The sequence below is a fragment of the Artibeus jamaicensis genome, unplaced genomic scaffold (genome assembly GCF_021234435.1).
Source record: "Artibeus jamaicensis isolate MK-2021 breed Jamaican fruit bat unplaced genomic scaffold, CSHL_Jam_final contig_3174, whole genome shotgun sequence".
In the NCBI taxonomy this organism is placed as follows: domain Eukaryota; kingdom Metazoa; phylum Chordata; class Mammalia; order Chiroptera; family Phyllostomidae; genus Artibeus; species Artibeus jamaicensis.
This window is the reverse complement of record NW_026521738.1, coordinates 1104874-1121496: the sequence shown is the minus strand read 5'-3', so window position 1 is coordinate 1121496 and position 16623 is coordinate 1104874. Positions and strand designations below refer to the sequence as shown.

Sequence of the window (16623 nt, the reverse complement as noted above, 5' to 3'; positions counted from 1 at the left end):
CTCAATGGAAATTTGTCTCATAAGCACTCAAAAGATTACAGGTGTATTTCACTATTTTCTCAGCTCCATTCTTGGGGGCAGCACTTCTGGTTTTTTATTACGAGTCTGGTGGACCTCTTATTTTTCACCTTGAAAGTTCTCCCCATCAGGCATTAGTTATTTAGCCTCCTGCCTTATGCAGGTTCAAAATCTGGCAAATGTGAGGAGACCTAAGGTTTATCATAAGCCCTATGATTTAGTGGGAATTAGTTTGTTATTGGTGCCATGACTATGCAGGAGATTTCACTCTGCTTTTCTGGCTCAGTTCCCCATCTTCCCATACCACTCTAACACTAAGGAAATGACCTGTGGGGGAAATCAGCTTGGCACTCTGCTAGAATTCACTCTATCCTGCCAACCCTTGGGTTCAGCAAAAACTCTGTTGGTTTCTCTTTTACCCGTGGAGTGTGTCTACTTATACCAAGCACCTGCCCATAATTTCTAAGATGCCCTTCTCTAGCATGTTAGTTGGCATTGTTTTCCTATTGATCCCATAACACTTTGATTTTTTTTAGTATGATTTTTAAAATTTATTCAACTTAGTTTGCTTATTACAGTAGAAATGATGGCCTGTGGCTAACTACAACAACCTTCCTAGAAGTGGATCCTATTTTAGATTATCCTTAATTTCTATCTGTCATTTTTAATAGTATTTTACTTAGAGTGTTTATATCTTTTAGTATACTTATTAGGTATTTTATTTTTCAATAATATTGTATATGGTATTTTTTAGCTTTCAATTTTATAATTTCTAATACTGAACAATGTATATTTTTGAAAATAATTTTATATTACATCTGGCAATTTTTCTAAAAACACATTCTAATAAGTGATCTATATATTGTTTTAGATTTTCTCTCAAAATTATATCAAATATGAAAAGAACAGCATTATTTCTTCCTATCATTCTTTTTCCTGTTTTAACTGCTGATATCATTTAAGAACTTTAGTAAAATGTTGAGTATAAATGGTAAGCGTTTGCATCCTTACTTTGTTGCTACTCTCACAGTGCACATTCTCTACGTTTCAAAATAATTAGGATAGTTGCTCTAAGGTGTTATTTATTTACTTTTAGAGAAAGGGGGAAGGGAGGGAGAACACTGGGAGAGAAACTTCCGTGTCAGAGAGAAACATTGATCAATTAGTTGCCTTTCTCTACATGCCTGGACCTGGGGTGAAATTCACAGCCCAGGCATGTGCACTGATCAGAAATTGAACTGGCGACCAACCAACCGAACCATACCAGCCCCGTGACCTGTTTCTCCCTTTTTATATTCTGTTCTTTGGAATCCAGCCACTAAGTTTCAATCCATACTCAAGGGAGAAGGAGAGATTAAGTTTCACCTCCTTTGGCTAGGGTAGAAAGATGGTAATCTACATTTATTATTTGGAATTCTTCTGTAGGCAAAATTTGTCATTTCTCTCCTGTTATATATTTATTCAATCATTTGTTTTAATGATTCTGTTTTAATATTCATTCTCTATAATCTTAATATGTAATTACAACATTGAAAACTTCTGTTTCCCCCACTGACATAAACACCTTGAGGGAAGGCTTTTTTCTTGTTTGTCTTTGTGTACTTTATACATGTAGCACAGTCCCCTAATTTATACGGGACCTCTAGTAATTTTTATAAAAATGAATGAATGGATGGATTTTCAGCTGAACTGAAAAATACTCTTTCTTTAGCTAAATTATGCAATAGCATTGATTTAAATTAAAAGCAGATTTTTAAAGCAAACAAAAGTAAACTGCATGATTGCAGTATAATAAGTATGTAAGAAAACAAAGGCTACTGCAGAAATAACCATTTAAGGTTGGTATGTATGCACAAAACATTCCTTGAAAATACTTAAGTATTCCTAGAAGCCACTTTTAGAAAGATATTACGGTATTCTATAAGCCAAGGATATGACCTGCTGTCCCTTTCACTTACTTGTTCAGATCACTGGAGAAGATTAAACCCTCATCTTCTGCCTTCTCTGGAAAATTGTCATCTGATGCAGTCACACAGATTACAACAGAAAGTCCAGGAAAAGCTATGTTTTCATCTGAGATTTTTATTAATAGTGAAGATCATGGACATGAAATTTCAAAGCCCAGTTCCCAGAAGCTGGGCAAAGTTCCTGTCAGGTTCACTTCATCATCTTCAGTCCAACAGACCACTATTCCTGATGGCACAGATGGAGGTAAGAGAATTGGATTGCATTTTAGGTCACATTACCAACTTTTGTGTGTAAGTGTCTTACAAGTTTGTGCTTGTGTCTTTGGAGTCAGAAAACCTAATTGTACTTGTAAGCATTAGGAGCCACATGATTATACTCATCTTTTAAATGCATAGCCACGAAGAGAATATGATTTATTATGTTTTTACCTTAATTTCTAGTGGAGGTAACGAATATGGAACTCATGATGCTTGTGGTTGACATATTTTTATCTCATGATACTTGTCATAAAAGTATCATGAGGTAAAATTTATTCAACTTAGTTTGCTTATTACAGTAGAAATGATGGCTTATTCAACTTAGTTTGCTTATTACAGTAGAAATTACAGTTGTAATAAAAACATAGATATTGCATAAAAACTTAAAAACTATAGAGCTTCTGCCCTGGCCAGGTGGCTTAGTTGCTTGGAGCATCATTTCATATACCAAGAGGTTACAGATCTGATCCTGAGTCAGGGCACATACCTAGGCTGTGGGTTCAATCCCTGGTCAGGGCGCGTATGGGAGGCAACTGATGGATGTTTTTTCAAATCAGTGTTTCTCTCTCTTTCAATAAGTATATTCTTGGGTGAGTATTAAAAAAAAACCTATAGTGGTTCAATTTTAGGTAGGTAGGTGAATTTGTGGCATTTTGTCTTACAGTTAATATTAATATTATAATAAATAGATACAAATAAATGTGATAGTGCAAATACAGTATCATAAAACACTGATCAGATACCCAGGTTGGCTGCGGATCTATTGTCCTTGAAACATGGAACCTATGATTACCTTGAGCTCACTATCACAGTCAGCTGGAAGGGACAAAAACCATGGAAGAGTGCATGTGGGAAGTTTGTGTGGGATAGGCCTGAAAGTGGCCTGGATTACTTTCCACAGTATAGGAATAGTTTAGCTGTGTTTTGTATGGTGAAGAAGAGATGGATTTTGGTGAGCAGCTAGCCATCTCTAACATAAAGTCTACATTGAGAGTGCTATGCTATTATTGTTATAGGATATTGCAGTAGTACTTATACTATATAATATTCAAAATTAGGGTAAGTTATTTTGTTTTTCAGGCCAATAACAGGAAAATTAACAATTAAGTTTCCATTCTTCCCCCAAGTGAGAATGGAAACTATAGATTACTAATTATAAAGTATAATAGTTTGCACAAATCTATTTAAATCCATTTAAAATTATTTTAAATTTTTAAACATTTATTTTTTTAATCTATTTAAAATTTTTCCTACTTATGCATAAAGATTATCTGTGTGTGGATATAGATGGAATATGCCTAAATGGATAAAGAAGATCGCTTGGTTCCCCATTTAAATTGCATTGAATTTAATTTAAATAAGTATATGTATATGTTAAGATGGTTATACTTCTTATACATTTTTATTGTGAAATAAAACTGCCAAACTATACACTTTAATAAATATCACAGAGACTTCCGGCCAAGATGGAGGCATAGGTAGACACACTGTGCCTCCTCATTCAACCAAAATTAAGGACAACAAAAATTTAGAAACACAGAAACAACCAGAACTGACAGAAAAGTGAACTGTACAGAAGTCCAACAACCATTCATCCAGACCAGCAAGAGGGGCGCAGTCGGTTCCCAGCAGAGAAGGGTCACAATAGGAAAAAGCTGTGGCTGGTGGACTGGCACGCAGGTGGCAACTGGCAGACCCTGGGTGCAGGAGGCAGCGAGCAGAGATCCCTAAGGTGGCTGGCTGACTGCAGGCACACATTTGCTCCCAGATAAACCAAGCAGAAACAGGCTGTGAGACAGACCACACAACCAAGAGTCCCAGCACCAGGGAAATAAAGCCTAAAAGCACTGATTGAAAACACTTCTTGAGGGTGAGGTGCCAGGAGAGACTCCCAGCCTCACAGGAGAGTTCATTGGAGAAATCCATAGGGTCCTAGAATGTACAAAGGCCTACCCACCCAGGAACCAGCACCAAAAGGGCCCAATTTGCTTGTGGGAAGTGGCAGAAGGGACTGAAATCTGGCAGAGAGGGGAGCAAGCACCATTGTTCCCTCTTAACAGCCCCCACTTAACAGCATCACAACCCAGTCACTGGGTTGCCCCACCCTCCTGAATACCTAAGGCTCTGCCCCTCATTACATAACAGGTGCAACCAGACCCCCCCAAAAAACTGGCCCAAATGGAAGAACAGATCAAAGCCCCATAGCCAATACTTTTAAGCAACCAAGAGATATCGAACCTATCAGATGTGCAGTTTAAAGTACTGGTGATCAGGATGCTCACTGTTGGTTGATTTTGGTTGCAAATTAGATAAAAAAATGAAGGCTATGCCAAGCAAAATTGAAGGAAAATGTACAGGGAACCAACAGTGATGGGAAGAAAACTGGGACTCAAATCAATCGAGTGGACCAGAAGGAAGAAGGAAACAACCAAACAGAAAAGAATGAAGAAACAAGAATTCAAAACAATGAAGAGAGGCTTAGGAACCTTAGGACATCTTTAAATGTTCCAACATACGAATTATAGGGGTACCAGAAGGGGGAGGGGAAGAGCAACAAGTGGGGAACTTACTCGAACAAATAATAGAGAAGAACTTTCCCAATCTGGCAAAGGAAATAGACTTCCAGGAAGTCCAGGAAGCTCAGAGAGTCCCAAAGAAGTTGCACCCAGTATACCAAGACACATCATAATTACATTAGCCAAGATTAAAATGAAGGAGAGAATCCTAGAAGCAGCAAGAGAAAAGGAGACAAGTTACCTACAAAGGACTTCCCATCAGACTGTCAGCAGATTTCTCAAAAGAGACCTTACAAGCAAGAAGGGGCTGGAAAGAAGTATTCCAAGTCATGAAATCCAAAGACCTACAACCAAGATTGCTCTGTCCAGCAAAGCTTTCATTTAGAATGCAAGGGTAGATAAAGTGCTTCTCCAATAAGGTCAAGTTCAGGAAGTTCATCATCACCAAGACCTTATTATATGAAATGTTAAAGGAACTTATCTAAGAAAAAGAAGATGAAAAACACGTATACTAAAATGACAGCAAACTCACAGATACTAACAACCACACCTAAAACAAAAGCAAACTAAGCAAACAACTAGAACAGGAACATAACTACAGAAATGGAGATCACATGGAGGATTAGCAACAGGGGAGTGGGAGGAGGAGAGAGGGGGGAAAAGGTACAGAGAATAAGTAGAATAAACGGTAGGTAGAAAATAGGGAGGGAGTAAGAATAGTATGGGAAATATAAAAGCTAAAGAACTTATAACACACGGACATGAACTAAGGGGGGAAATGTAGGTGAGAGGGGGTGTGCAGGGTGGAGGGGAGTGAAGGGGGCATAATGGGACAACTGTAATAGCATAATCAATAAAATATATTAAAAATAATAAATATCACAAAGAACACTATGGGTCTTTTACCTATTGCCACAGTGATACTATATAACAACCCTCAAAATCTTAGCCATTTGTAACAACAAACATTTGCTTTTCTCACTCACTGGCTTGTGTGTCACTTGGAGTTTGGCTCTAGGCCACAGAAATGGCTTGCTTCTATTCCACTTGATTTGTTCTGAAACCCAGGCTAATGCAGCAGTTACTGCCCTTGTTTTTATAGTGGTGTCAGAAGCAGAAGAGGGGACACCCAACCATGACAGTGTATTTTAAACCTTTACTCACATCAAAATGGATTAATCTGTATAGCAGCCACAATTTATGGTATTACTTTTATGTACAGATACCTGGGAGCACCCTTTGAAGAACTAATATTATTTGGTTTACTAATAAAATATTTTTAGTACCTTGGATTAAAAAGTAAAATTTTATTGTTTTTTTAATATGAAACCATTTTAAGTACAAAGAATGATACATTAAATACATGATTATCTGCCCATTTGTTATGAATTAACAAATTTGTAATAATTCACTATATGTTTCTATTTGGTTCTATTTTTAAGTTTTTTTGAAGAAATTTATAGTTGAACTTTCTATAACCCTTTTCATTTCTTTCCTTCCCAAAAGCAACTGTTATTTGCTCTGTAGTCACGTCTTCCCCAAAAAAAATAGGCAGTCCAAACTATCCCTAAGACTATTGCATCCATACATAAACTCTGTTTGATAAGAATTTTAAAAAGCCACTTATCTTTCTCAGAATTTTCTATCTTCATATCATAACTGTTCTTGCTCTGGGTCCATTGTAGTTCTGCCCAAGTGTTGTTACTCATTTTCTGCAGCCTTTGAAATAAATGGTAAATTTGACCATCACTATCAAGCTTTATGTACACTGGTAGAAGAAAATTAATAAAACCACATTCTAACAATAATGATTATAGCAATGAACAAATAGAAGTGTAGGCTACAGCTGATTTTTCTGTTGTTTAAATTCTCCCCTCCTTTACAGACATTTTGTTCTTCTTAACTTCAGTCAAGTTCTCGTTGGCTAGGTTTTGGGGGGCACTTCTTTGCGTGTGTGTGTGTTGTTGGTTTTAGTTTTTCTTTGTTTTGTTTTGGTAGTAGTTTTGTTTTTGCCTGGTGGAGTTATATAAGTATTCCTAAATAGTCTGAGACTTTGCTAGCCCTACATCCTGCCCCAGTTTTTTTGGTACTCCTAATTGCCCTCATTGTTTTCTAATTATTTTCTTTAAATGACTTGTAATTTATTAAAATACTAGGTAATTTACCTATATAGTATGCTGTTTACTGTATATTATCTTCCTCTTAAGGCAGAGGTACTTTTCTGTGTAGTTCACTGATAGATTCCAAGAAATCTGGCACATTGAAGGCACTCAGTATTTGTTCTTTGAGTTATTAAATGTTTTCTTATTTATTGTTCTGATCTTTATCTCCTTAGCCCAGCCTTCACTGTTGCCGTATAAACCCTCTGGCAGTACAAAGATGTACTATGTTCCACACTTAAGTCAAATTCCTTCATCTCTGGATTCTACATCAGCCACCACCATTGAGAGCTCACACTCAGGTACTCTACAGAATTATTTAAAATTTTTGTTTTGAAATTTTATATGTGAATTGGCTAGTTAATTCTGGAATGACATATGAAAGTTCATGCTATTTAATGTTTCAGGGAAATATGGAGCTTTCCATGCCTCAGTCTTTGGTTCAGATAGGCAAGTTATTTGGTCAGATATATTATGTACACTTAAACAAATATACTAAATATTTGATGAAGAAAATTGTATGGACAATTTTTTGTTTGAGTTAATGAACTCTAAGTCAAAGTTTTCCAAGTTTTCTCTTTTTACACAGCCCTCAGTATTTCAGTGATTATTTTTCCTCATCATTATGTGGAACTCATATAATTACAAGAAGTGTATTTTCAAATAGCTAGTATGTTATTAGGATACAAATACTTGTTGTGATCTGACAACATAAAAAAATAAAAATACTAGGTTTTGGTTTTACTTTTTTAAAGAACAACTTATCCTTTCCAACTTATCCTTATCCTTTCCTTAAATGTGTAACTTCTGCACATATAAAGATTCCTTAGACAAGTCACGTAGAAGTAACCAGTTACTTACTTTGTTCATGAATAACCAGTTATTTACTAATGAGATATGTGAAGCAGCTAAGTACTGTACACCTTCTCAAACCTTAACATAAAATTGGACATAACCACCCTATTTTCCTGCTTTTATTTCAGAAACTGTCAAAATCAAGTTTATAAAGGTACGATAGTATTGAAAGGAATGTACACTATTTAATGTTGAAACTTTACCTTAAGCTAGTAGTTTGTGTAGTGTACACCAGGTAGCAAATATCATTGTTGTTTCCCTAGAATTTTGAAATATCCCATAGCACCCCTGTGAGATCATCCCAGGGCAACTGCAAATCTAGAAAATGAAGAATACGTCCTGGAGTTCTCAATAAATATTTCCCATGGGATTTTATAATAAGGATACCAAATTAATGTTGTGTGGGGTTTTGATTGATGGAATAACATTTTGAGTGGTTTACAGGAGATGACTTGATTCAGTTTAGATACAAATTATTTTTTACATGACTTGTCTAAGGCATCTTTATATGTGCAGAAGTTACACAGAAAGGATAAGTTGTTCTGGTCTTAGGCAGTTTTGTTTTGGGGGGGTTTTGGTTTTAGTTTTGGTTTGGTTTTTTGGGGGGCCCAGTTAATTTTGAGGGGACAAAACTAGTATCTGATAGTAATTGAGTTAAAGCCCCTGGTATAACTGTTCTTAATTCCCCAGTGATGCCACTGAAAGAAAGAATCATAAAAGTGCTCATATTACCACATATTAGGATTGATTATTAAGCCTTTAGCCAGAAACTGGAAGAAATTTCTATTACTTGCAAGGCTATGATTTTAAAACCATACTTAATGGCTATCACAACTAAAATAAGCCTAGCCCACTCAGTTGAGTGAGGGTAGGAAAATCTTTCATCTTTCTACCACTTTCAGCCCCCTGTTTCAGAAGACAGATATCTTTATCAACAAATTTGATCAGGTGTCTCAATACTTTTGGAGGCCTCTAATGTCTTGCTCCCTATTCATATCCATAACTATTTCATCTATTTGGAGGCATTAACTTTGAACAAAATTGGACAGTGATGGGATAGGAAAATGACTCAAGGGAGGGGTGGTGCATTTTTTCCTAGAAATATTTTTTTTGTAAATAAAGTACTGAATACCTAATAAAATAAGAGAACTGGTAACTATACATACTTGAGATTGTAGTTGAGATTTTTCATGTTCTTCAGCTATTCTGAAAAAAACAGTCCTTTCTTAGACCAATGAAGTTACTCTACATGAAAGCCTTGGAATTGTTCTAATAGCCATTATTTATTAATGTGTTGTACATCCACAGATATGAGAAGGACCCAATGAGAGTTTGGGGCCAAGGGCAAGTCATACATTATTGTTAGCAAATATTTGGGCCAAAATAGATTTCTCCTTAATTGAGAATGAGTAAGCAATTAAATTCATAAAATTCTTTTAAAAAATACAAGAAAGAGATAGATGTTAGAAATTTACTTATTATAGTCACAAATTCTCTCTCCCCCAAGATGGAGGTGTAGGTTAACATGACTCACCTCCTCTCAAAAGCCCAGCAAAAATTACTACTAGACTACAAAACAAATATCACCTAGAAACATCAGAAGATTGAGCTGTATAGAAGTCAGACAACCAAGGAATTGAAGAAGTCGCATTCATTTAGACCGCTAGGAGAGTCAGAGAGGCATGGGGTCCTGGAGACGTGGAATAATAGGTAGTCCCACACCCACACATGATGGATAAAAATCAGGGGGGAATCTCAGCCCCACACCAGGCCACCCAGCCAAGGGTTTCACTGCCAAGAAGATAAGTACCCATAATTTCTGTCTGTAAAAACCAGTGGAGGTTGGTGCAGCTAAGAAACTGTGGGATTCTCAGGAGTCCCCTCTTAAAGAGCCTGCAACAGACTTAACTAAAGGGCTTACACAAAGGACTTACACAGACTCACTCCCTTTGGGCTTTACCACTGGGGCAACAGCTGAAAAGGCACCAGTGGCATATGGGGAGAAACTGAATTATTTGGCATCAGAGTGAGTGCGGGGGGACAGCTTCCTCCCAGACAAAACTCCACAGGCCAGACAGTGGCATCATGCTCTTTCTGAGTCCTCCCCCACACAGAGCCACAGAGCAGGAACACTATATTGGAGATTCCATCAACCTGGTTCACATGGGTTGCTTCATCCCAGTGATTACCTAAGGCTCACCCCATCCATCTTAGCAGTGCGCTTTTCCGTAAGAGACCATGCTACTAAGACAGGAATTCAAAGCAGCTCTACCTAATACATAGAAACAAACACAGGGAGGTTGCCAGAATGAGGAGACAAAGAAATATGGCCCAAATGAAAGAATAGAAAAAAACTCCAGAAAAAGAACTAAACAAAATGGAGAGAAGTAATCTCTCAGATGCAGAGTTCAAAACACTGGTTATTAGGGATACTTAAGGGATTCATTGGGTACTTCAACAATATCAAAAAGGCTCAGGCGAAAATGAAGATTACACTAAGTGAAATAAAGAAAAATTTACAGGGAAACAGCAATAGAGTGGATGAAGCCAAGAATCGATAATGATTTAGAACATAAGGAAGAAAAAAATACTCATTCAGAATAGCAAGAAGAAAAAAGAATTCCCCAAAATGAGGATAGGCTAAGGAGCCTCTGGGACAAGTTCAAATGTACCAACTTTTGGATCATAGGGGTGCCAGAAGAAGAAGAGAAAGAGAAAGAAATTGGAAATCTATTTGAAAGAATAACGAAAGAAAACTTCCCTAATTTGGTGAAGGAAATAGACGTGCAAGTCCTAGATGCACAGAGTCCCAAACAAGATGGATGCAAAGAGGCCCACACTGAGACGTCAAAATTAAAATGCCAAAGTTAAAGATAAAGAATCTTAAGAGCAGCAAGAGAAAATTGGTTAGTTACCTACAGGGGAATTCCCATAAGACTCTCAGCTGATTTCTCAAAAGAAACTTTGCAGGCTAGAAGGGACTGGCAAGAAGTACTTCAAAGTGACAAAAAGCAGGAACAATCAGCCAAGATTGCTATACCCAGCAAAGCTATCATTCAGAATCAAAAGGGCAGATAAAGAGCTTCCCGGACAAGAAAAACTAGAGTTTATCATCACCAAACCACTAGTACATGAAATGTTAAAGGGACTTATTTAAGGAAAAGAAGAGATCAAAACTGTGAACAATAAAGTGACAGTAAACATATCTGTCAACAGGTGAATCTAACAAGCTGAGCAAACAAGCGGAACAAATAGAATCATAGATAAGGAGATCACTTGGAGAGTGAAGTTGGGAAGAAGGAGTAGAATGGGGGAGAAGGTTTGGGGATTAAGAAGCACAAATTGGGACTAACCGGCCCACACATCCCACTCAGACTAGCAGTCCTGCCACACCTTGGGCCAAGACCTCACCAAAATGCAGTCTCAAGTAGAGCACACCATGGAAACCATGATGTTCACATTTCACAAATGTGCTGGGGATAAAGGCTTCTTAACAAAGGAGGACCTGAGAGTACTCATGGAAAGAGTTCCCTTGATTTTTGAAAAATCAGAAAAAAGACATAGACAAAATAATGAAAGACCTGACCAATGCTGAGATGGCTGAGGGTGCTTCCACAGCTGCTTTTCGCTAATTGCTGGGCTCACCATCACATGCAGTGACTATTTTGTAATACAGCAGAAGCAGAAGGGAATGAAGTAGGCAGCTGAGCAGCTACTTCCTCCCTGATAAAGAGTTCTCCCAGTGGGTCACTTAAGGAATCTTTGCCCAGCAGCTTCTTCCTGTGTAAGGATTTCATGAACAGATTGGGACCCTTAGAAAATGTACAAATAAAATCCCACCCCCCATTGGACAAGAGAAAGAAAAGCCAATTAAGAAGCCAGACAAGCTTCTGATTTTTATATTGCTTAAATCCTGTTGCCCTCAGTAAGCAAATTTCTTTTTTAGTTCCTAGGGGGAGAAAAGAAGTACAAATTGGTAGGTACAGAATAGACAAGGGGATGTCAAGAACAGTATAGAGACTGGTGTGGCTCAGTGGATTGAGTGCCTACCTGAGAACCAAAGGCTTGCTGGTTCAGTTCCCAGTCAGGACACGTGCTTGGGTTGCAGGCCAGGCCCGTGGAGGGTGTGTGAGAGGCAAACACACATTGGTGCTTCTTTCTCTCTTTCTCCCTCCCTTCCCTTCTCTCAAAAATAAATAATAAAAATCACTTTTAAAAAAGCGTAGAAAATGGAGAAGCCAAAAATTTATAGGCATAACCCATGGACTTAAACTAAGGGGGTTGCTGGAGGGTATTGGGGGTACCAGGTCAAGGGGTCCATAGGGAGAAAAACTGGGACAGCTGTAATAGCATAATCAATAAAATGTATTTTTAAAAACATTTACTTATTAAACCCAGTAACATTCATTAAAAGACTTTAAAACAAAAACTATTACTACAAAGTCATTTTATAGTGATTAGAGTCAATCATCAAGTATTGACTCTAATCACTATAGGATTAGATGTATATACACCTAGCCATAGGTCCTGAATACAAAAGAACAATAGAATTAAAAAGAAAAAAAAGCAAGAGAAATTATTCAAGCCAAAAGCAAAAAGTTGTGTACTCAAATTTTATAATTCCATTATATGAAAAGTACAGAATAAGCAAGTTCATATAGACAGAAAGTAGATTATTGGTTGCCAGGAATTGAGGGAATGGAATGTATCTGCTAATGTGTATAGGGTTCCTTTTTGGGGTAACAAAAAAGTTCTGTAATTAGATAGCAGTGTTGGTTGGGAGAATACTGAGTACTACTTTATTTTACATTTGTTTACAAGTGTTACCTGAATTATATCTCAATTTTTTAAAAAGAGAAGCAGGAATGAACAAATGAAGGAAAGACTACCAGAACATTTAAAGATTTTGGTAGCAGATTTAAAATACATTTGCAGCCTTGGCCAGGTGGCACAGTTGGTTGGAACATCATCCCATACACTGAAAAGGTAGTGGGTTAGAGCCCCAGTCAGGACACTTACCAGGTTGTGGGTTTGATGCCCTGATAGTGCACTCAGGAGGTGGCCAGCTGATGTCTCTCTCTCCCTGTCTAAAATCAATGAACATATTCTCAGGTGAGGATTTAAAAAATGTGTATATTTAAAATACAATTTGAAGGCAATAAAGAGTAAAATTAATGGAAAGGAAATTGAATTGGTGATGAGGACAAACTTGAAAAATTCTCCGAAACTACAGAGGAAAAATACAAACAAAATGAAAACAATGAAAAAGAAGATGAGGGACATGAGAGTCACAGCGAAATAAAACAAACCAAGAATTATATCCGTAGCTGAAGAACAATGTGAACAAAAGTAATATCAAAGACTTATGGAGGAAAACATCTCCCTCCTGAAAAGGGGGACACAGTATGCAGATTAAAAGTTACACAGTGCAGGCAGAAATCAGTAGAAGGAGACTGACGTACATACTAGAAAAAGATTTTGAATTAGAATGAAAGAAAAATTATATAAACATATAGTTATATTTCTAAAAAAAGGTTATATACTTAGGGGAACAAAATTTAATCTGATATCAAATTTATTTAAAATACTAAAATGTAATATAAATGGAGCAAAATTATGACAACATTATGACAATGAGAAGACATTTTCACAAATGTGCAAGAACTACAAAATATATTCTACTTCTGTCCCATCTTGAAAAATTCACTTGAGGACTCGCCCAGCTAAAAGGAGGATGGATCAAAATGAAGAGTTCAAGTAAAGAAAGGAAGTAGGGCTAAAAGTCTAGTAGTGAACTTTGAAACCAGTTTAACGTAGCACTCATGTAAAATGATAATTCAGTTGCAAGATGGAAAAAGGATGCCAAAAGTTACTTTTGGAATGAAAGTCATGGAAAGAAAAAACAATTTAACTGTCTTTTGTTTTTAATAGAAGAAACTAATGGGCTTTCGTTTTATTCATGACTTGGTGATTCAACTGGTTAAAGAAGTTTTTATGAAACTAAAGCAAGGCAACAACAAAAAAAATAAATTAGACTTCATCAAAATTCAAAATATGTCCCATCAAGAAACACTACCCGTGGAAGTAAAATCAAAACAAAACAAAAACACTATCTATTCACAGAGTAAAAAGGTAATACAGAATTTGGAAAAAAAACTTGCAGATCAGATATTTGGTGTAAGGAATTAATATCCAGGATATAAGAACTCTGACAGCTTTACAACAACGGTAAAACAAAATATAAGTTTTAAATGGACGCAGAATATTTCTCCAAGATATACATATGGTCAAAAGGAACATGAAAATATGCTCTACGTCATGTTATGAAGGAAGCACAAATAGCAACCACAATCAATACCACTTCATATTCACTAGGATGGCTATTAAACAGAAAATAACAGGAATTGGTAAGAATATGGAGAAATTGGAATTTTTGTGTACTTCTGGTAGGAATTTAAAATGACATATTTGCTATGGAAAACAGTATAGTATAATAGTTCCTCTGAAAATTAAATAGGATTACTATATGATCTATGCCCTGGTTGGTGTGGCCCAGTGGATTAAATGCCAGTTTGAGTCCTAGTCACGGCACATGCCTGGGTTGCTGGCCAGGTCCCCAGTAGGAGGCATATGTGAGAGGCAACCACACATTGATGTTTTTCTCCCTCTCTTTCTCCCTGCCTTCCCCTCTTTAAAGATAAATAAATAAAATGTTTCTAAAAATTACTTTTTAAAAAAGAATTACTGTATGATCTAGCATTTCTGCTTCTGAGTATATACCCAAAAGAATTAAAATCAGGCATTTGAACTGATGTTTGTATACCCTTCTTCACAGCAGCATTATTTACAATAGGCAAAAGGTGGAAACACCCCAAATGATGAAGAGATGAACCCAAATGTCAATCAACTGATGAAGAGATAAATAAAAATGTGACCTATACATACAATAATAAAGATTAAAAATCTAAATTAAAAAATTTTAAGGGATGAAATTCTGGCACATGCTACACTGTAAATGAACCTTGAACACATTGCACTAAATGAAATAAGCCAGTCACAAAAGGACAAATTTTATAAGATTTCACTTACAAGAGGTACCTATAAATTCATAGAGACAAAGTAGGAATGGTGGTCACCACAGGTTGGTTAGGAAGAAATGGGAATTACTATTTAATAGGTACAGTTTCAGTTTAGATGGATGGTGTGATGATTATACAACCCTGTGAATAAAGTACTTTATGCTCTGTACTATGTATTAAAAAATGATTAAAATGGTAGATTTTATGTATATTTTACCACCATAAATATATTAGAAAAAAGCTACTAAATCAGTTAAATTTTAAAACTAGATGTCTATGTTCCAAATTATTGTTGAGTATACAAAATTAGCAAAATAACATAGAAAAAAAGAAACAGAAACTTTAAGATAGCATAAACATGTCAGATGAATGGATTACAATGAAATGTTTGTAGCCGTGATAAAAATAGTATTAGCATACAATGGCGTTGTCACACATGCATTTAACTTAAGCAAATTCAGTTACTTATATTTAACAAAAAAGAAAAAAAGTTTCTTCTTGGAAAATCTTTCATGAACTCCTAAAACTAAAATAGATACTCTTACCCTCTTAGTACTCTTTGTTTTCTTAACAGAAAGAATCCACAAATGTAAAAAAAAAAAAGAATTTTAAGAAAGAATTTTAAAAAGTGCAAGTGTTTTGTGCTCTATACTCTGAGGGCGTGTTACCACGAGGGAGTTTGAAGTGGGAGGTGGGAAACCTCCCTTTCTCAAAATTCATTGACCTCATTTGCCTTTTATGGTTTAAGCATCCTATCTTTATTCCACTTCCCTGATTGTAGAGTTTAAAAGTGTCTTTTTGGTGCAACATGGCCTCTAAACCTAAGCCAGGCAATTCTTCAGGTACTCATTCTCAAGCCAGGAGAAAAGAGTGGACTCTGCTGGATTTATTGAACAGACATGATGTCAGTTTCAATATGGTGCCTTCTTTAGGAACCTTCAAGGGTGATTTTGACCCTGCATGGTTTTTCAATTTATGTGCTGACTTTAAATTCTAAATTCCATTCAAAATGCCTCTATTAAGTGAATAAAAGATACGAAACTGTACATTGTGATCTCATGTGTTCACTTACAAGGATATATAATCAAAATTACAGGAGTTTTTTTGTTTTCTGCATACTTTTCTAAGATAACCAGGTCGATTTTTTTTAAGGTGACAGAAAGCTTTCAGCTTATGTTCATTTATTTTATTCAATCAAAAGTTATTAAAGCTCTTACTGTGTTCCTGGCAGTTACTGTGCTAGGTGCTACATTTCAGGGGTATGGGAAATAAAAGAGGCCCCTATGATTAGGGAGTGCATGTTAAAATGGAGAGATAGATTAAGCAAATTAAACAAATAGACCACAAATAAGTATAGGCTTACAAAGGATGAGTGCTAAGAAAAGACAAAATCCTAAGAGCATAATAAGAAGATCGAGTTTAATTTTAGGAGCTTCTGTAGGATTTTCCAAGACAGAAGAAACATTTGAGCTGAGTTCTGGAGAATAAATATGAGTTAGGAAGGCAGGATGGAGAGTGAGCATTTTGACCAGAGGGAACAGTATGCCAAAGTTACTGAAGCAGGGAAGTTCAATACATTTGAAAAATGAGAAAAAGGCAGTGTAGGTAGAACAGAGTGGTGGCTAGGTGTGGTTAAATATAAGTAGGTCCAAGATTATAAAGGGTCTAGAGTAAACCATGTTAAAGCATTTGAATATCTAGTAGGCAATTGTGGTTTCATTTACATTTGTGAAATTTATTCTGGAGAATAGCATGGGAAGGCAGGGAGCCA

The 16623-nt window shown here is 36.3% G+C and overlaps 1 protein-coding gene and 1 pseudogene across 1 annotated transcript in view; both read left to right on the top strand.

The window, feature by feature from the left end:
• Positions 1 to 16623, top strand: part of ALMS1 (ALMS1 centrosome and basal body associated protein) — a 212170-nt gene that overhangs the window by 114483 nt on the left and 81064 nt on the right. The window contains exons 14-15 of the mRNA XM_053663400.1: positions 1985 to 2229; positions 7095 to 7220. Coding sequence (XP_053519375.1) covers positions 1985 to 2229; positions 7095 to 7220 — 371 coding nt within the window. The remainder of the gene's footprint in view (positions 1 to 1984; positions 2230 to 7094; positions 7221 to 16623) is intronic.
• LOC119038364 (protein S100-A10-like) lies at positions 11174 to 11473 on the top strand (annotated as a pseudogene).